At 40.7% G+C, this 21808-nt stretch overlaps 1 protein-coding gene and 1 long non-coding RNA gene across 2 annotated transcripts in view; one reads left to right on the forward strand and one right to left on the reverse strand.

Annotated features, from left to right (window-relative positions):
* Nucleotides 1–4902: 4902 nt before the first annotated feature.
* LOC143158057 (uncharacterized) lies at nucleotides 4903–11472 on the forward strand. The gene is made up of 3 exons (XR_012994901.1): nucleotides 4903–5135; nucleotides 9428–9568; nucleotides 11388–11472. It is a non-coding gene; the product is annotated as an uncharacterized LOC143158057 (long non-coding RNA).
* ROS1 (ROS proto-oncogene 1, receptor tyrosine kinase) overlaps nucleotides 7087–21808 on the reverse strand; it is a 77597-nt gene continuing 62875 nt past the window's right edge. Inside the window, exons 43-44 of the mRNA XM_076333476.1 lie at nucleotides 17587–17750; nucleotides 7087–7525 (exon numbers count right to left, since the gene is read on the reverse strand). Of these exons, the coding sequence (XP_076189591.1) occupies nucleotides 7380–7525; nucleotides 17587–17750 (310 nt within the window). The 3' untranslated portion in view covers nucleotides 7087–7379. The remainder of the gene's footprint in view (nucleotides 7526–17586; nucleotides 17751–21808) is intronic.

Raw genomic sequence — 21808 nt, forward strand, 5'->3', positions numbered from 1 at the left:
TGCTAAGAAAATGCAAATCCTGTGTTTAAGAGGGCACTTGTATTTGGTTTTGTTTGCCCTCTTGGGGAGTGCGTTTCCCAGGGCACTTTATTGTTTTGCTTTGCAACTTAACCTGCCAGTCTTGCAATTTTAAAAAAAAAAAAGTGTAAGTCAGAAAAGAATTTGCAATTTATATATTTGCATAGTCCTTAGAGTAACAGTCATAAGTTTTTAGTCACAGTCCAACCTCTTTGCATATAGGCCTGTCTTCTAAAAGCCATCTCATTGCTCACATTTCTTTTTTTGCTCCTCATACCCCAGAAACATGTATAATACTTTGAAGTTGCAGGAGTCTATGATCTGAGCCAAAACACAACTCTGCAAACACTTTAGCAATAGGGCACTTGCAGCTCTAGTCACTTTGTCACCACCTTTTCTTATATTGCTTCCATCAAGATCAAGTATTTTACTCATCATATAATATAAAACTGAATCAAAGAGTGCTGAAGAGGTTTTTAGTAACACTTTCCCCCAGAAATTCATTTCTATATGGAGACAGGTAGGCATTTCAGAAAGCATTCCCTGGAGAAAAGATCTGAAAAAAAGTAAGAGCAACCTAAAAGTGAGCAGTGGGAAAGCTTGATTTTGGTGGCAGTATGACTACTGCATGCAGGCCTGACGACTGAGCTACGGTACGGTCAAACCCTTTTCCTGATGACACCTCACCCGGCCCTTAGTGGCCGCCTAGACTGCTGCAAGACCACATGATTAAGTGTACAAAGGCTTTTAAAGGTATTTCTAAATGTGTCATTTTTCCCTCATTTTTGATGCTTGTATTAATTTTTTAATGCCAACCTTGAATGCTGGCAAGAAGCAGGACCAATAGTCCCTTCTCAGCTTGCTTCTGTGAAGAGAAATGACAGCGTCTAAACCTGGTGATGCTGCCACTAAAGCCAAGAGCCATCCCTGCGTGGAGTGGGCAACAGGATGTGTTTGACAACTGACTGTGGTTTATCATGGCCACTAATTTTGTTTTAGTAGATTCAGGTAGAGGATAATTCTTTGCGCTTTAAGCAGCAGACTCAAAAATTATGAAGTGATACCTCTGTTAAGGTAACAAAGACTATGTCAGCAGACAAACCGAGGAAAGCACAAAGCTGGCAAGGTCCTACTTGAACACAAGGCTGCACTGTGTCAGTAGGTTTCCATACTTGGGGATGTGGTGATGTCAGACTGAAGAAATATGAAGACGTGAGAGAAGATATTCTCACAAAAGGTTAATTCTGTGACTCCCAGAGTTCTGCCTCTCCTGTTTCTCTGTAAGAGGAAGCTAAATATATTTGTGACTGGAAATTACTGAGAGCTTACACATGGTCAGCCCTCCTGGAAAGGTGTGAAAATTGGATACGTGAAGAGAAATACACCAGGAGATTACTCAGAGTCATGAGATTTTGGTGCTAAAAAATGATGTTGAAACTTCACTAAGTTTCCTATAGGACAGACGAAGATGCAACTGTAGTTGCTTACTGTACTGCATAGGACGACAAAGGCGTTTCAGTGGCCTCATCTCTAACGAGCACTAAGTGACTTGTACTGTCAGGGAAGATAGGAGAAAATAAAGCAGGAAAAAGAAGATCCAGCTATGCCAACAGCATTGCAAAAAGGATGGGTATCCAAACAGAGAATGGCTATTTTACAGCTCCGTTCTTACTGTAAAAGATAGAAGGCAGTGATGAACGTCCTCCAAATGAAAGACGTCATCTGAAGAAGAAGTTAACACATTATAAAAAAGGTTATTTTATACAGCAGTATCAGTCATGTCACTGACAATAATGACAATATTTTGGCATCATCACTTGGCTTTGATGCACTGGGTTTCTGGTTATTTATTAGAGTTAAAACATAATGTCAGTTAGAGGTGCCAAGTGTCATTATAAATAGAGCTATGATCGTTTGAAAAATCCACCTGGTATGCAAGCTCCTGCAACTCAGTCCAGTGTGTGTGTAAGAAAGACTTTCAAGAATCAATTAAAAGAAATGAAGGTGAATTAGAACATTTTAATCATTAACAAACCTGTCAGGGCTATTTTACAGACATTCTTTTCTATAACAACTATTTTCAGGTCTGTTATAGCTGAGTTAAGATCAGCTTTGTGTGGAAAGATTTGAATCTAGAAGAAAGCTTGCCTTCACAGTTATTATTAAAATGCATAGTCCTAAACCTGAATCACAGAGGATTAGTTTCACCCGGTTATGTCAGTAAAGCCACACTTGAGGACTCAAACCATCATAGGCAGCATGCCGCAGATGTCAAAGAAAAAGAAAAAAAAGAAAAAAACCGGAGACCTTAGTCAATTCAAATAGATGGTAAAACTTTCTCTGCTGAAAACAGCTGTGGGAAGCAAGGGTGCAGTGGCCCTGCTGTAAGGATCTTTGTGCCCTTCCATGCACGTGGTGAGGGAACCAAATTTTGAGGGACCTTGTGATCTGGAGGATGTAACTAGTCTCTGTTATCTAGGGTACCAGGAAAGCTGAGGAACAATAACTTTAATCTCAGCCCTGGGCCCTGGCTCGAGCTTCTCAGATAAGCAAGGCTGTGGTGAACTCAGCTCTTGCCTTTCTTGTCCCCGCCACTCATTAGTTTTTGCAGGTAACAAAGACTAGTAGAAAACACCTGCGTTAGCAGTGTAGCTGCACAACCTTTTGCCTTTCTGGTGGTCATTTTTACGTTCCCTGGATCTTGGGATGATGCCATTGAATGACTGACAATAAAGTCTCCCAGAGAAGATGAGACCTGAATGTTAAATATAAAAAAGGCAAAGAAATCATCTTGACACCCCACATTTTTCAGTCCTATGTGATATAAGAAAACACATCTTTTGCTTTTCATATCTCAAAAAAATCCTCTTTTCAAGCTGTATAAGTTTTCCCTTCAGAGCTCGACAGCCACGTTCCCATAGCTCATGTCAAACTGCTGAGCACTCCTTCTGTGGCACATGGGGATAAGCAAGTGATCCCACTGAAGCCTTGCATATCTCTCAGCAGCAGCTACACACAAACTTTCCATAACTTTATCTTTGACCCAGTAAGGACTCAATATTTTTGTCATAAAACATTGGTTTTCCTTTGTAGGATCCTGACCGTGGTCCCAAATGGAAAGCATGAGGTACACAGGTTTTGGGTGAATCTGGTCATCAGTATGTGCCTGCTCAAAAGCCCTTGCAAGCAACCCTGAAACACAGAAATGCACTGACAGGCGGGTGTTACCACCTGCTGTAGACCAAGGGGACTGAAGATAGCAGACCTAGAATTGATGCCACTGAAAATGCTGCCTTAGTAAATAAGTAACATCTGCCTTGGCCCTTCACATTTACAAAATAATTTACAAACTTTAATTAATCACCACAGCATTTGTGTTATGTTGTAGTAAATACTATTCATAGGTAGCAGTAAATATTTTTCATCCATTCATATGGATGTCAAGTCTGCAGCTGAGAGATTAAATAAGCCAACTAAAGCCACATAGTATGTCCATGTCTGTCCAAGCACGGCTCAGAGTTCAGTCGTTGCCATTTGAGAGCCCAGCACTAGTGGGTTGTGTGTGGTATCACATCCTGAAGCATGCTCACCATCGTTGCTCAGTGATCTCGCCAAGTGTCTGTGCTGGCATCAAGGAACAAGGAAGAGCCTGAGAGAGCAACCGGCTGCAACCCAGAGACTCACCTAGGGCATCCCCTGATCAGCGCCGGGGGGCAATGTCTCCTCTTCCTGGGCAGGTTAGGGACTGTACTGGGTTGGAGTTTATTTTCTTCATAGCAGCTCATCTTGCGCTATGTTTTAGATTTGCAACCAAAACAATACTGATAACACACTAATGTTTTAGTTATTGCTGAAAAGTGCTTGCACAGCATCAAAGCCTTCTCTGCTTCTCACTCTGCTCGCCCCCCTCCCCCAGTGAATAGACTGGGGGTGCACAAGAGGTTGGGAGGGAACACAACCAGGCAGATGACTCGAACTAACCAAAGAGATATTCCGCACCATATAATGTCATGCTCAGCAATAAAATGGAGAGGAGGAGGCTTAAGGAGATTAGCCATCTTTTGCTCAGGAACTGGCTGGGCATAGGTCTACCTGTCTCAGGCCAAATCTTGAGAAGCTAAAGACTTGGAGGCAGTTTCTCCACTGCTGTACATCAGTGTAGCTTAACATATTTAGCCTGATTTACAGCAGGTGAAGATGGGGTCCATCTGCTTTATACTAGCCTGAGAATGATGCTTTTATAAGAAGCTTTTGGAATTGCTGACAGGGACTCCTATGCATTTATGATTCAGACTTCAGAGATCACTTTCTGGTTCCTCCAGCTCTTGCAGAGGGAATCTTCCCAGGACAGGTTTCTTCTCTTATTCAGGTGGCTTCTTCTGGCTTACAAGGGAAACCAGAAAGAATTCCTCTTACTACATAGATATCACACCCTAGACTCAGTCTCACTGTACACCTTAAATGAAGAAGGTAAAAATGCGCGTTATTGCCTCTACACTTGAGGATGAGTCTCTCAGCAGTACGTCACGCAAGTGTGGTCACAACAACTGCCTCACTTGTACCCTTTTCTCACATTTAACCTTTCTGATATGTCAGGATTCTTTTCTCCCCTAAACACATATTTTCTTTAAATGACATTATCACCCTTAAACCCATTTACACTTGTTTAAAAACCTATAGCCTTGGAAGTCAAGACACTTGAACTCAAGGCTTTCTTGATTCTTTCCCTTGATCTGCCACAGGAGGAGGCACCAACTATCAGAGACAAACACAGGCCAGGTAGTGCCCATTTCCCTACCCAAGAAAGAATGTGCTAAAAAGGTCTTTCATTCTCATCACCTCTAATACGTGTGTCTTCCCTACTGTCTCCAAAAGTAGCTATGAAAACTGTCATCAGGGGCTGGCTGCTTGAAGGTGAGAGGTGTCCTCCTGATAGTGAATAAGAGTTGATGGGTAAAACGTGAATCATCATGAAGAGTTTGAATGAAGAGAGGAAGCATCACTTGAAGGAGGTAGAGAAGGCGAATTGATGAAGATGTGTAAAGAGAAGGATGATACAGAAACGCGAGGGATTAAGAAGCTCTTTGCAAGTAGCATCATGAGTGGATGCAAGTGAGGTAAGTTTGCACACATTAAATTCAGCTTTATCATAATTCAGTGGAATAGTTGCATTTGCATACTTACTCCTCTAAGGCAGGGAAATGAGAGAGGGAGAATGGAGTGATGGGTAGGGCCATGCTCAGAGCTGCCATTGTATCACTAGGCATACCTCAAATCACTCCACTTACGGGGAAGGTTAGGTATCATGTCTTCCACTGAATTCAGCAAGTTATAGATCAGGATCCTTAGATTTGGATTGAGAGATTTGTGTTTTATCCAGTCCAATACATTTTTCATACTATTACGTGCAAAAGGCATAGATCACTGGTCAATATCCTGAGCTTTCATTTATTGGCAATGCATTAAACTTGACACTTTCTCCCTCATCACGCTGTGATTAAATCCTCCTTTAAAACTAGTCTTGTCTTGCAACACTTACAAAATGTGGACAAAACAAGACTTACCTTCCCCTCTGTTCTTTCTGTGCCGCTTTGGGTATTTGTGACTACTTCAAGATCTCAGGGGCATTACTTCTGACTGCTGTCTGTCACTGACGCTTACCTTGCCCTCTAACCCAGTTTTCCCATGTTGGATAGGCTCTTGCATGATTCTTTTCCAGCTCAGACCTACACAAAACTGAATCGACTTGGGTTATCACATCAGAGACGCGGCTGTGAGGCCTGTGAAAGGTGGTGCCTGGACAAAATTTTGTCAGGATTGAAGGCTTCTCCTGCTAAAGAAATCATACGAAGTCCTGTTGGTTTTCAAAACCTTTGTTTGTGTCTTGCTGACTGAGCAGTCCTCTTGAGTTAAGTGGAATTACGCATGCACATGAAGTCATCCAGGTGTGGTGACTACAGAACTGGGATCTTCCTGGTTTTTGGCTAGCACGTGCTAGTTAGTAAATGTTACTCATGTTTAAGTTATTGAAATGGAAGGAATGGCTGTACAATCAATCAAGCAGTACTTGAAGAGGAAGGAAACGTTAGGCAGTATTTATTTATTTATCCATCACTCATGGTCTGGTGAGCATAGAGAAGTGCTGCAATTGTTGGTATTAGCAAATCTGACTTCTACACTAATTTGTAGATGAAGAAAAAAATATTTATATAATTATAGACTGCTTGAATGGGCTTTTTCAGGGACTTTGAAGAATCCTTATTCAAAAGCTCTCAATTTCTATTTTGTTTGAGCAAAACGGTCAAACCCCAAATTTCTTGTTCTTCTGTGTTGGATCTCCATTTAAGAAACTTTTGAAGCTTGATTTCAGTGGAATTGCATCTTAAAAATGTATACATTCTAACATCAGATAGTGCCTTTACTACTCTTCAGTGTCCCCCATTATCAAATATTTGCATAAAATCAGAGCATGTTTCTAGCTTCCTGACAGATGTCAGTGAATAGCTCTGCATAATTTGGAAACTGCTGTTCATGACGAAATGTTCCAAAAAGCTTATTGCTGTCTTTTATTCAGTAATGATTTATGTATCGTTTTGTTACATACTTTGACTTGATCTCCAGACACATCAAGGAAAAGTATCTCCCTTCACCCAGTCTGATAAAAAATAAGCAAGGATGATGAACATTAAAGAGGGAAAGGAAAAGAAATGTAAGAAAACAGGACTGTCTAGATTCACAGATCAATCACTGTGCAACTTAACATTCAAGATGATCGCAAGCATTTGTTTAAATTTAATAGTGAAATAGACCATCCCCAGAGCAGGCAACCCAGTCGCCCTTCTTCAATTGCTTTCTGATTTGGAGTTCATAAAAATACAACAAGAATTTATGTTAGTTTTTCAATTTGTTAAATCTCATTTTTGCACAATGAAGCTAGATTTCAACTGTTTTTTCTTTTCATGAGCGAGTTGGTCCCTTCTTTAAAACAGCATACCAGTACTCCCTTTTTGGAAGGACTGCCTGTGTCTGAGGCATATGCGATTGCGTAAATTTAATCAACACCACAGTAAAACACTTGCTGTCTGATTACGTGTTTTATTCCCTTAAAGTATCTCCTGTGAAACACCCAAACCATAACATGTAGAAAAACAAAAGATATGAAATTGTTGTCTTATTCTGCTACACATCATTCGGTACCTTATGATATTTTCTGGTAGTTTTAGTGTTTTAGAGAGTTGTTGGTTTTTTTAAGACATCTCTGTAAGTATGACGATGTGCACAATATTTTCCTTGGCTTGTGCCTTCTTTGGTAGAGCTTTTTCTTTTCTTTCCCTCTTTCTTTCAAACAGAGGGAACCAGACTTAACTAAGTTCAGCAGAATTGATGCTTCCTTGGTCTTGATTGCCTTCTTTGACTAATATCAAATAATTTAAGCCCTCTCCATTCCTTCTTTCCATTAACGTGGCTGAGAGAATACTGTCCGAATCTGCACATGGAACATCGCTATCTGCATTTAAAAAAATAAGACAAGACAACAGCCCAGTGATATACATGAAGTATTAGAAAGCAAACAAAATCAGACAGCTGTTGGAGAAAGTTGGTCTAGTGACTGCATAAAGAGTGACTGATGATTCAAATTTATTTTCTGCTATTGCCTGTGTGGATTATAGCTTTAAGCAAATCACTTAGGGAAGGTTGGTCATCACCATTCATACCTCCACAGGCAGCAATACAGTTATGAATACATGACTTGCTTCTTTTGGTAGTAAAGACAACCTGCATAAAGCCAAAGTGATTTTAATCTGTACCTTTGTGTAACCCTGCTAATAATACTGCTAGAGAGTCCTGTAACATAGGCAGTTTTCTACCTACTAAATCATTATATACTGTCTCTCTAGAGGACTTGTAATATTCTGTCTTTCTAGAAGCTTGAACTTGGCAATCCAATGTGTTTTTCCCATTTCTAAAAACTTCATATTTTTTCCCTCATTTGATGCTGTTCACATATACAGAGTTGCCTGAAATCTATTGCAGGGGATATATCTTTAAAAAGATGCAAAAATGATTAACTAAAGGCTCAAGTTATAATTGTTGCTATTTTTTGCATTTATTTTTGTAACACGTACCTTCTTTTATTACACTCCCTCCTTATTTTACTTCACAACTGGAAAATTAAGCATGTGACATTAAGGGTTATCTGTTCAAAAGAATCACAAGCATTGTGCTGTTGCACCAGGCAACATACAATTTATTATATCACTATAATCACCCCCCCCCCCCGAGCTATAAAGTCAGAAGCCTGTTCCGCATGCTAGAGTCCATTAGGAAAGATTATCAAGAAAAGTCTGAAGAAGAATTTTGATTTTAGAAACCTGTTAGCAAGATGGGGATTGGGACATAGAGCAAACTGTGGTCACATACCACAGTGACTGACAGCTATGAAAAATCATTTGATACTCACTTTGTCAGTTCAGGACTATTATGGCAATATTTCGTAATTCAATCCCAACTAAGCCTTTACCAACCAGTACAGCTCTTCTTTGTATTTGGTTTTTGTTTAATAAAGCTTTTAATGGGAACCCTCAGGGGCAAGTTGCTTTGGAAAAGGCACGCTGGCAAACGCTGAGGGCTTGTTTGCAGCAAACTCTTCAGAGAGAAATCTTAAAATAAGGACCCAAGTAAAACTGGGTATTTACAGACCAGACATATGCCGGCTGACCTGCCTAAGTATAGAACACTAGAGGAGCATTCAGATTTGTTTCCTGTATAAGTATCTGGAACTGATGAGGTGATGTTTACACAAATGTGAGTATGAGGTCACTGAGATATTTTTACCAGATATATAGATACATTACTAATTCTTTCCCCAACAGGTCTGAAGAACTACAGAATATATAAAATATTATAATCCTTTTTCAGCCTATGCCCCACTGCATTTCTCATTACAGAGAAAAAGAGCTAAAAAAATCAAACACCTTGCCTTGGTTTTACTTTTTGAGCTTTGGGGACAAAATAAGTAAGAAAGACTATTTTTGCAGAATATTTTTACCCTATCCAAAGCCAGAGGAAGAATATAATGTTTGATGTCCTTTCTCCTATGACATGACACGTACAGCCTACATTGCCACTTTCACAATGAGATTTTTGACTACAAGTGCCCTTTCCTTCACTGTTGTCATCTCTTAGTGCAGTGTTCGGCACCTATGAAAGCTTAGCACCATTCTGCTGTACAAGCCAAAAAATCTATTCAAAGATGTCAAGTTATGCAGCACAATGCTTGCCTCTCATGTAAGTCAGCAAAGCAAGCAAATAATTTTTGCTCACTTAGTTATATGATGGATGGAGATAGAAGGTACTTAAAATGAGCAATTGAGGAAAATAATAACCATATATTGTGAAATTCCCCCAGAAATGTGAGAGCTAGAAGTACCACCAACAGCCTGGGAAGCCATAAGCCAATGCAGAGAATTCTGAATAATCTTTGGAAGCCTCTTCCAAAAAACGTTAAGAATTTGAAGGAAGATTGAGAGAAGCTGGAGCGGGGAGGCAGGTCAGTATATTCATGAGCTATCATTCTTTTCTTTTCAGTTTTAACATTGCTAAAATTAGTTGATTGATGTACAGTCATGCTGGGTTATACGTGAGTAAATGCAGGATAAAACATGTGATGTGATCCCCTCAGATTTCACAAGCAAACCCTGGCTGAGCCAACAAAGTGCCCCGAGAGGAGGCGTCCAAGGAACACCTTCATGGAATCTGAAGTCGTGCTGGGGAGTCAACTCCAAACGCTTAAATCCTCAGGGGTTCTCTACACTGTGGGCTGCTGCATAGTGTAGAGTTACCCACGTTCGCTTTACAGCCTACCTCAGGGCATGAGGCAGGCTAGCTCTGGCAGTCCAGAGCTTTGTACAGGCTGAAAAGTATTCTGCTGAGAAGCAGGTTCCCACTGAGCTCTGTGCTCTCTCAGGTAGACTGCTTCCAATAACTAAAATGGCATGTTCAAAGCTCAGCACTGTACTTGCATAGATACCTGTATCAGGTCCTAAATGCATGTAGCTTTGACCTTGCTGGACACTTTTCCTAGTAGTGGTATGCTTAAAGCACAACATCTGAGCCAAACTGCAGGTAAATTAATTACAATGCATCTCTCCAGGGGTAGGCAGAAGCTTACTCTAGAGAGCCCTGCATTAATTGACACAAGAAACTCTGATCGCCTGACTCACACTAATGAGGGATGGAGTTTGCTTGCTTAGCCTCCTCTGAGGAGACCGGTCCTAACCCGATAAAATCTATGCTTCCCCCTTCCCAATCTCAGCATCTCAGCCGGCTGCTTCCTGCCACAGGGCAGCAGCGGTGCCGAGCTGGGTCACGTATCCTGCCTCGCGATCGCAGAGTGTCTTTCCTTGCCTGCTCCGTAGGCTGTGTGGGCTCACAACATGTTTTGAAGTCCTGCCTGGAAGGGTGCGAATTTTTATGATGTCCTGATAAGCAGATGGGTTTTTGGGTGTTTAAGTTCAGAAGGTGACAACATATAAGAAGAAAAAAAAGTCAGTAGAAAAGCTGATTGGTAGAGACTGAACAAACTGATCTAGAGATACTGATCTTCTATTACAGCTATTTCAGGGCCAGATCCTCAGCTAGTGCAAATTAACAAAGCTCCATAGAAACCAGTGGGATGCCACTGATTTACACCAGCTAAGTAGCCAGCCTGAGACGTTACTAATTCTGGGTAACACAATCCCGTACAATGCTTAACACCTTCAATATGGTAAGGTATTTAGAAGTGCAGCCACATTTACTTTTTCCCGCTAATATCCTCTTGCTTTTCTCATACATACTCTGCCCTTTGTCCCTGCCACACAATGTATGTGGTAGTAAACAGGAGACTGGCTGACTTACTGGCATGGCTGAAAGATGTACCCCACGGTGAACACATTCAAAAGAAGCGCTTGATGACATGTCTTTGTTAAGGGTGAAAAAGGTGGCTACTGAACCCTGACTTCTCCACCTCAGCTATGTTGGTTAGCTCAAGGAGACAGTTCCGGTGTAGGGAGTATTTTCCTGATACCTGCTGTCCACCTGGAGCTGGAGATGCTGTGTTTCAGTTTCTCCACATTGCCAGTAAGAATATAAATAGAACAAATATATATCCGTTTTAATACTCCACTCTGTATTATATATCAGTGGAGATACATCTGTGTTTCCTGTCTAATGAAGCATATGATCTTGCATGGTTTGAGGGTGACTCACCAAGCTTTGCTATTCTGTCAGACACTAAAGGTGCTAAAAGTGAGAATTTTGCTCATCCTGCATTTCCACTGCACTAAACTGCTTGAAGTATTGACTGCCTGTCTTTCTTATTTTAATAGATTTTTCAGAGATCTGTGGACTGAAACCTCTGTGTGCAAGAAGCTGTCTTGGGAAATACAAGTATAAACCTGTTTATTATCTTGTTTATTATCATTTATAATATAAGAGCACCAAAAAATACCAGTTCCACGTTTGCTGCAATACAATAAGGCTATATAAATAGGAAAGCACCCCCCTTCCCCAGGTCACAAAACAGGATTCATTTTAATAAGTTTTAATCACCCAAATCTTACGTGTCCAGTTTAAGCTCCTTGCCTAGGCTGCCTTACCAGTCAACGGAGAGAGAAAGGAGGAATGAGTCCCTTTGTGGAGATGCTTATTTCACATCCTTACCTTTACACAGTAACATCCCCTGAACTTGTCTATAACTCTCCGGTGACTGTCAAACAGCCTAGACAGCCAGCGTAATTGCAGTGCCTAAGTTTTAGTTGCTTATATCTATACACCCATACTACACAAATGTCAGCTCTTATAACATCGTATCATCTGATTTTTTTTCCTCAGTCCAAGGCAAAATATTAGCGTGACTTTCCTTGCAGTATCATACGGCTCATGTGCGCTCTCTGGAATCAAACAGCATTTGTCTAGGGGACAAATAAGAAACGATCACGCCACCAAGTCCCCTTTTTCCTGCAGCGTTGTAACCACTCACTGTTTTGGAAGAAGCCTTTTCTCTGACCTCCGCTGGCTTTGGGTCAGCCACTCACTAAGCTAAGTGGGGAAGAGGATTACTGAATTTCAGAAAAATACAAAGGAGACTAGATACAAGGTTTTAAAAACGTCTCTTATCAACACATCTGCTTTGGAGAAGCTTCCGTTTGTCCAAGTGATTACTTTAAGTTCAGAAAAGTGTGCAGAATAGTTTTTAAAAGGCAGCTGGTTTTAGGAAAATAAACTGATTACTCTTACACAGGGAACAGCAAACCAGTACTACTCAGCCAGCAGAGAGGGCAGACATATAATTAATGGTGAAATCACTGATTCCAGATTTTAATATCAAATCCCTTCAATACAAAGTTTTGCACTGAGATTTTTTTTTTTTTAAAAAAAGGTGACATTTTTAGCAAGTACTTTAACTGCTGAAAAAAGTAAATACACTGAGTCAGTGGCTCTGGAAAGAAAAGCGAAAAAAGGAAACATTACAAAATTCTAACTGTTTTATCTTTCCACATTTTTCAAGCAACATCTCCAGCTTAGGGATTTAAAAATGATGGGTTTGAGGCCAAATGTGTTTCCTTTTAGTCTTTAGTCTTTTGCCCTGCATTTCCTCAGGCTCCCTCCAACTGCCCTGCATCTCCTCTCGCCAGAGGAGACACTCCTAGCAGTAAGAGTGTGGTGCTGTGACACAGCTTCTGAGCAATTAGACATGTTTTCCTTATAGGTCCAAAAGGGATTGTGGGGAGCAGCACTGATAAGAATAGTCCTCCTATAGGGTCATAAAGGCAAGGAGCTGCTCCAGCTGCTTAATGCCCAGTTGTCTGATGTCGGCAAAGATGTTTGCCAAAACAAACAGGTGTTTCCATCCGTAAAGGGGCATGGCTTGGGACCCGAAAAAATATAGTGCTCTCTTGTATGTACAAATGTAAAAAGTTATGTCTGAAAATAGATGGACTGGTTATTTTTACAGCAATATAGGGCCGCCCTGTTAGCACGCTAATTCATGACATTTCATTTGCACTTCTTGAAACTGGGGGAAGAACAGCCTATCTTTCAGCAATGAATGGGGACTCTGGTGACAGGGCCTCTGCTCAATCAATTCCCATTGGATTCAAAACCCACTGGTGTCTCAGTCCTCCAGCTGGATAGTGCTTCCCTCACTCAAAAAAATGTTGTTAATGCTACTTAATGCCCACAATCAATATCCTGGGAAAGCCTGTAAGAGCAAGAAGGAAAAACTCTAAACTGGTAGACCCGTTCCTTGCCCTGAGTTTGCTTCCCTCCCTTCCGAAGCAGCAGTGCCAGGAGCTGCTGGTATTGCTTAGGCATATTTGTTGCCACTTGATGCCTCCTTTAGAAGGGTAACTCTTGCAATAACAAAGCCGGCGTCCTTTTTGCCATCCCCACGCTATCCTGTTAGCGTGCTGTCCAGACCACTAACATACTGTCTGTATTAATTCATCCGCACTTGCAATCTGTGTGTCATACTGCACCAGCATTAATGTTGTTGAGAAAATTTAATGTTTTCCAGCTCTCCCACCTATGAAATAGCACCTACAGAATCTACGGACCTGCTAAAGGTGTGGCTACCTACAAGTAGGCAAGGCTCAACAGAATTTGGAAGATGTATGATTCCATGTAGGGCTAAGTATCATAGTTATTTTGACACCTGTCGTTTCACTTTGCTTAACATCTGGCTCTTTCTTTTGGAACCAAGTCTCCTGGTGAGAGCAAGCATTTCTTGGCGGTAGGCTCATGACAGGAATTTCATTACACACAAAGGCCAATGACCACATAACTTTTTTGGAAAATGTTGTCCAGGACGATCCATCATGGAACAGTCTTTTGGATTATTTGTTTTTGCTGGCATCTTTCTGCTACTACTACAAACACAAGAATTACTTCACTTAGTCCCAGCTAAAAATGAATGCAAATTTTAAAAATTGCTTACTTATTATACAGTGTTTTACAAATCACAGACTGAGACATATTCCATGCTCTGAGCTGTTTACGACAGGGTCATAATGGAGCATGCATTTTAGTCTGGAAGCTCGACTAGAACCCAAATTGCTGGTTCTTGCTTAAATCAATCACACTTCTGGAGCTCATGTTTCACTGAATTCCGCTGCACAAGATTTACATCACAGGCAGAAAAACTGTTGAATTAATTTAAGGCTGGAGAGCTACAGAAAACTGACATGCATGTGTCCCTGATCATATAATCCAGCAACATTAAGACATCATGAGGTCTCTAGGCCTTCAATCAAGAACGCAGCATAACATTTTAACGGGCTTATAAAGACTGTACTTGGGGAAAGAGGGAGATAACCTACAGGTGAACTATGAATATACAGAGAAATATGTATGTGCGTTATAGAGACATGTAAAGAGCTTATCAAGTGTTTAGTCTTTTAAAATACATTTAAACCAAAGAATATTTAGATGAATAAAATTCAAGCTATACTGTTCCCTGATGGGCATTCCCTGTATGAAAATCAACAGATGAGCCTGAGAAGTTAAGGAGGAGTTTTGAGAACTGAAGCATGAAAATGTTGAATGAAAGCATGAAGACAGTTGCTTTGTCTTCCCATCCCAATGCAGATCCAGCAGTTGGTCTGTGGCAACAACAGCTGGGCAGAGCCTATGGAAAGGGAAGAATGGGGGGAAGCCACAAGAGGGAACAGGGTGTCTGGTGGGAAAAAGAGTAAGGCTCGGGGAGAGAGTGTGCCGAGCAAAACAGGCTGGCTCTGAGAGCTATTGCTAAAACTCTGCCTGCATTGAATTGCCCTGCTTACCACAGTGGGCCAGATTTTACCAACTAGGTTATTATAAACAGGCTTAATGGAGTCTCATTTAAAAAGTGACCACCGCCAACAGGTTCCCTGAATATAATGTACATTATGGAGTACCACTATTATTAAGACTACCCTAAAAGTCCATTATACAACCACATTTTCTGTAGTAAACTGGTTTTTCAAATTTTTACCATTCAAACTGAAACTTTGCATGGAAACCTCAATCCATATTTTCCTTTTCAATAACTTGGCTATTTCTAAGAACGCTACTTTTGTCTCTGGCAAACAAATAAAGCAATGGCTTTTTCTCTGTGACCTCTGCTGTGTGGCAGAACCTGAAATTTTGGAAAAAAGTAATGTTTTTTATGTTAAGAATATGTATTTGTCATCCCGGTGAAAGTAATGACTGAGCAAGTTAACAGCAGGGGAAGGATCATGCTTAGCTGGCACATGCTACGCAGACACTTGTGCTGAAACTAAAATCCTTGCTTGTTACATCTGTGCCAGGCCTGCTCCACCAAAAGCATAACAACCTATATTCCAGCCTCTTTCCCCAACGCCAAGCAGCAGAAGGGCAGGCTCGTATTTAAAAGTTTCAGCCCTGCTAAAGGTTTTAACAGATATTGATGTAATACCACAAGAATTTCTTAACTCCCTTAGTTTTCATGTCTCTGTTGCCCGTGGAGTTAGGGAATGCAGAACAAAGATGTCTAAGCTAGGAAACCACACTAGCTCAGGAGCAGATGCAAGCAGTTGAATCAGTACAGCCCTGTGTCCAGTGGATGTTGTGTTCCTGTAGCCATCTGAAAATTAAACATCTAGTCCGAGATGCTGTATCCAAGTCAAATATGGCAAGTCACCTAGATTCCAGACATCATCAGTCGAGAGAAAGGCAAAAGGCGACCCCTTTCATGCCATGATACATGCCTAAAGCGTAGGAGTTGTCACTCTCTGGAGATGTCTATTTCTGCTCCTGACTACTGACATATCTAGAAGAGTATCTTAGACGAGACTCCTAGCTTCTAGACAGCTGCATTTAGGTGAGATAAAGTCCATCTAAAATGTAAGGCCTATTAGCTTGGGCATAGCACCTAATTAATTGCCTGTACTCCTTTCCTGAGCTAATGCCAGGCTTAGATTTGTGCCAGATTAAGTATCTCTTCCCTGAACGCCACTATTCAGAGCCAAGATGCCCTTAAAGAAACTAGGAAATTACACTACATGCAAATACACAAAGCTTTTCATTATAGCATAAGGGTGCAAAATCAGCTGTTAAAAACCCATGAAATGCTAGGTTATCAGTGCTGGCTTACTTTGGTCCCATCATGTCTCGATAAAGTTTTTAGTCAGTCTTGTAATGACGTATAAACATGTCATGCACAGACTGGATCTGACAGAGAGAAATCACAATGGGGATAAACTGACATTTGTAAAGCTACACCAAATTATAAAGATTATAAAGACAGCAAAATATCAAATAGGCTATCATTAACTGAGCATTGGACAATGTCAGTGAATTGAATATAGGGAGAATCCTGTAGAAAAAGTACTATGTAGTTCTGTAATTGAGTACTGTGTCATTCCTGGAATGGATCAGGAAGCTTTTAGGAAATCACAAAATAATGATGTATCAAAACAGTTTATGAAGCAGGATGAGTTCCTAGTTCAACAACATTTTGTGAAGGAAAACAAAAACAAAACCAAAGACAAAACCTTCAGATACTTTATAAACAACTAGGTTTTGCTTTTTTAGAATGGAAAGTAATTCTTTCAACAGGAAATATTTTTCATTAGAAAACCATAGAATGCAAACATGTTAACTTAAAAAAAAACAACACACCTTGTGAAATAAAAGTGAAATACTTCAACTGATAAAAACTTTCTTTTTGCAGATTTTCAGATCACATTGTTTACTAAGACTTCACTTTTTCTCAAGATTTAGCCAGTCAGGAATTACTGCAGGATGTGAAAAGCTTCTTGTTCTGGCCCAGTCAGGATGTTCATTTCCATGTTTAGATGATTTGAATCACAGTTGCACAGACAACTTAAAATTTAGCATTGCCTCTTTTTTTTAATTCCTGTCCTCATAACCTTAATAATGTTCTTATATAATTGGGCTTTGTTGTGTCCCATGTCTTAAGTATGTCTTTCCTAACATCACTTTGTTTTATTCATTCATGGTGTGCAGAGCACAGGCATGATGTGACTCCTGGCTGGAGCTATCACAGTTCGGGCTAGGATAAAGGCTGCCTTACTTAGGTACCTAATTTATGCCTCACTTTCAGGCAACTACGGAATCAGTACTCCTAAAGAAAGTGCCTAACTGCCATGTTTAGCTGATGAAGAGGCAGTAGATGCCTGTGAAATTGGAACGGATTTCCACCTAGAAGCCTTCTAAAGCTCCCCTTGGCTGTACGAGGAACTTAAGCATTTACTTTAGCAGAACAGGGTCATGAGGTATCAAAAATTTAGATGCAAGCTGGATGTCTCTGTGAGGCAGGCTCCGTTGCAACCTCATAGGGTTCTTTTTGCTTGGTAATCTTATATGTGCTTTACCTAATGTATCGTACCTAATGGCACCTAGTGAATCTTTACAATTTCATTATGAGAGAGGTAAATCTCTGCTGTTCCCATTTTATAGGCAGAGAATTTGAGGCAGTGACAAACGCAATGAAAAAACCTGCTGAATCTCTCTCTGTTCACGGGGAAGAGGCCATGGGGACAGAAGGTGCTGGCCCACACTCACCTTCAAAAGCTTGGTTGATGACTCCAGTTGCTGCCTCTTTGTCTTCAAGGTAGTTGGTGAAGGACAGTGGAGAGTGTCTTATCTCTTGCAGTTTGTTCTGAATGTAAGAGAAAGTAGGTCTGTTGTGAGGTTCCTGGGCCCAGCATCTTGTCATTAAATCATATCTGGAAAAAAATTGTTAAAATGCAAACATTAAAGATAATAGAATCATTCATCTCAACATTTACCATTAAATCATCTGAGAAGCAAGTTTGGCCTAGATTTTCAACTTCCAAAAACTTTATATGTGGTACAAAGATTATCATCAGCTGCTGAGGGAAGGAAAAGCAGATTAAAAATCGGTTGTCAGGAATACTCACTATGAATGCTTTTAATTTTTCAAAGATGGATATTTTTTAGATTTGGAGCAGCTATAACATTAAAAAAACCAAAAGACACATTTGCCATTAATACTTGCTCTCACAGAAGAAGTCATCAATATTTTCTAAGAAAGCAGACAAGGAGGTAATTCTCTCACAGAAAAAAAAAGATGCCTAAAACCAGAAATGAACCTGAAGCTATCCGATTAATTAATCCTCCTTCAACTCACGCCACCTCAAATTTAGGGGAAGTTCAAGGCAAACCCTCCAGCACAGAGAGGGTTAATTTAGACTTCTGTCTCCAGACCAAAACAAATAGAAGTAAGTTTTCCCATCAAAGGCAAAAATGGTATGAGTTTCCTCCGGGTGCAGGGATCCCACCTTGCACAACACTATCTGAACCATTCAGTGGAAAACTGACCCTCCTGTTTGTCTAAAGGATAGGGCTGATTTATATTGCTTACTTGAGGTGAGTCCAGGCTACACAAAACTAAATCCTACAAAAGCCAGGGGGAGCCAGGCTGAAAACCAAAATGCAGCCAGCACCTGGATATGCTAAATGTTGGGAGTGGAGGGGGGTCTTAGGGTCTCAAAACCGGAGAGCAGTGTTTGAGCAGCCAGTGAAAGGCCGGTTCAGGAAGCTGCTACTGGAATGTGGAGTATTCACCTCTAAGCCCTAAGTTCAAATTCTCCCCTGACAAACAGCCTCCCAGACCTGCTGCTATGTGATACCAGGCGTTACTGAGTTATGTGAAATTAATTGGCTTGCTCAGATCCTCGCTTATCCATCTTAAAAAGGAGACTGCTGTCCTTCACCACAACTGGGTATTTTATGAAACCCTTGGTGACAGGTGGGAGGAATCTCTTGACTTCTGATTTTGCAATGATATTTTTCATTAAAATATTGGGATCGGATGAGAAACATGAGCAGAAAAATTGTTTCAGAACCACTTTTCATCGGCCTGTATCGCATGGTTGTGGAGCTGGACAGAGTGATTCTGTTTTTTCAAAAGGACCCAAAGAAATCTTGAAAATCCATTTTAAGAATCTAAAAAGTGGTAGTGACTTCCTAATGCTCTGAATCACTTCATCTCCTCACTTACTTTCAGGTGTACTGGTTATTGATGACACTGGAAATATAGATGGAAAAGTACTGAATAGGACTCAAAAATTAGGTGAAATAGCTCTGGTTTTCCTTCTGCTGCCAGCAAAGTGTCTGTCACACTGAGTTTGAAAGCCAGCTTTGGTTGCTGGAAGCCAAACAATCTGCTTTCTCGCCATGCTGGTTGGTAGGATATCCAAGAAAAAAACATGGGTTCAGGTGCTGTGCTCCGCCAGGTTAGCGCTTGGGCTCTCATGAGGAGAGCCTTGTGCAAGGAGTAGCAATGAAGTAAAAGAGCTTGCTGAGTACACTGCTCCTCTAACAGAAAGGAAGAAACAGACAGCCATAGGCCAACGGAGGGAGAAAGAAACAGGAAATGATGCATAAGTCATAGAGTCATAGAGTGGTTTGGGTTGGAAAGGACCTTCAAAGTTCATCTAGTCCAACCCCCTTGCCATGGGCTGGGATATCTTTCACTAGACCAGGTTGCTCAAAGCTCCATCCAACCTGACTTTGAACACTTCCAATGATGGGGCATCCACAGCTTCTCTGGGCAACCTGCTCCAGTGCTTCACCACCCTCCTTGTAAAAAATTTCTTCCTTATATACAATCTAAATCTACCCTCTTTTCATTTATGAAACAAGAACACGACAAATGTGGATTCTGAATATTTTTGTATTCCTAAGACCAATCACTGTCTTTCTAAATAACTAATTTTTTATTGGACAATCTGCTTTATAAAGCCGTTCAGTTTTGTTATTGAGTGGGGATATTCATTGCTGCCAAAAACATTCAGAACTGGAATTTTTGCATTTTAATTATATTCCATATTCTTATTTCCTAAATCAAATTACTTGCTGGTTGGCTTAAGATATTAATACCAGATAGAACTGATATTTTTCACAAAGTATTTAATTCAGATAGGCTTTAGGTTTCTAATGACAAAAACTTTCATGCTGTCTCAGAATATATCTGCAAATTTTGCATGGACAGCTATTTGTGGCACGGTATTTAGCTTTCAAAGCATGTTGTGACATCCAAAGTTTTAAGTCACATGGCATAAACTTTTACTAGCCCAGAAATGCATCAGCATGAGACCAGTCAAGAGAGTGAAAGCCAGGTTAATATGCCAAGATGTACATGAATGACAGCTTGAGCACATTCCTATATTTTCTTGGGAGCCAAACATGGGCTAGCAAATAGTGCATCGCTTCAGTATGAGGAAGAGACTCAGAGAATTCCTCCACTTCATGGGGAAAGCCTTTCAGGAGGAAATGAAAAATAACAGATCCAAACACAACATCAGCTAAAGGTTTATGTCAGGTTTAAGAACTAGTCTGTACACCTAGATGTACACCTACACACCTACACTTTACAACTGTGTTTTATCTGAGTGGCATAACTGGTAACGATATGCCCAACAGAGCTGGATATGTGGGACAAATAAGAATTTGAGAGCCTGGAAAACCAAAGAACTAATATTCATTATCTAATATTGGAGGCTGAAAGTGAATAATTCCTGAAATGTGCTTTAGTGCACGGAAGCTACAGGACATTACCAATTTTCTCTCACACGAGATGGAAAATACAATTGATGTGGGGATTTCTTAGAAAAGGAGAAAATTTATTGGGATGAAAAAGAGCCCCTGCTTTCATCTGATGCATTCTGAGCAAGCCCTTCTTCTCTCCCATCCTCCAAATCGCTCCGGGGGAATGTTCCCAGAGCCAAATAGCAAAAGCTCTTAGTTACCAAACTGAAGTTTCTTCATCAAACTCAGTTGTGTAACTTTGCATGAGAATGAGCATTTGGTGAAACCACAGCTTCAAGGCAGCAAGTGGCACCACACTTGTACAAATTCTCCTGACTGCAATCCACAGGATTTCAGGATCTATGTTAAATTAGCTCAGTTCAGTTCAAACTTTGGCATGCTCTTGCATGCAAGCCTCACACCCAGGTGGCTGTGCCAGATGTGGATCTCTGACTGCAAAAGTAGTGCCATTCATACATCTAATTCATATTTCAATTAATGTGGCTCATTTATAGATCCCCAAGCCCCTTTTCCAGTTCATTTCCAAGCTTTATCTATCCCCACTTCTTTGGGGGAAAGCAGATGATTACTCCCTGGAGTAACATCTTGTGGAGGTGAGGGAGAGAATCTCTGCCCCCTGCCAAAAAAACCCAAATCCCACTTCCTTAGTGCTTTTACACCCCAAGGTTTCTGTGTCAGCCCTACTTGCCCTTGCAGTGTAAGCCTACCACAGATTCCTAAACACTTCTCAGCTGAAGTAGTTTGGCCTTTGAACTCTCTTCCTATCAGTGATGGTTTGTTTTGTTAAATGACAATGAGAAAGCCAAAGTGCCGAGGAGACAATTACTGGCTGCTGATGTCCTGATGCAGGTTCAAAACCACAAGAAGGGAAGCAGGAATGTCAAGAATCTCAGCATGCCATTAATGACCTAGCAAAGTATCAAAAAGCTATTTACGCTACTGACAGAAGCTGCATGCAGGTGCTGAGTGTTCACCAAATGAAATAAAAGATGGTACAAGAGTCTAAGAGCCCATTCAGCCCCTCGGTTTTCAAAAACTACGTTACTGCTATTAGGCCCTGATCCTGCAAGTTACAACAGGCAGACCAACATTTAAGCCCTACCTGCTATGCTAAATTTAAGATCTGGGACCTTAAAAATTACTTCAGGCAGAGTTTCCTTGATTCTTCTGAAGATCTGGTCACTCATTTTAAAGGCAACTTATGAGCCTT

The sequence above is a fragment of the Aptenodytes patagonicus genome, chromosome 3 (genome assembly GCF_965638725.1).
Source record: "Aptenodytes patagonicus chromosome 3, bAptPat1.pri.cur, whole genome shotgun sequence".
Lineage (NCBI taxonomy): Eukaryota > Metazoa > Chordata > Aves > Sphenisciformes > Spheniscidae > Aptenodytes > Aptenodytes patagonicus.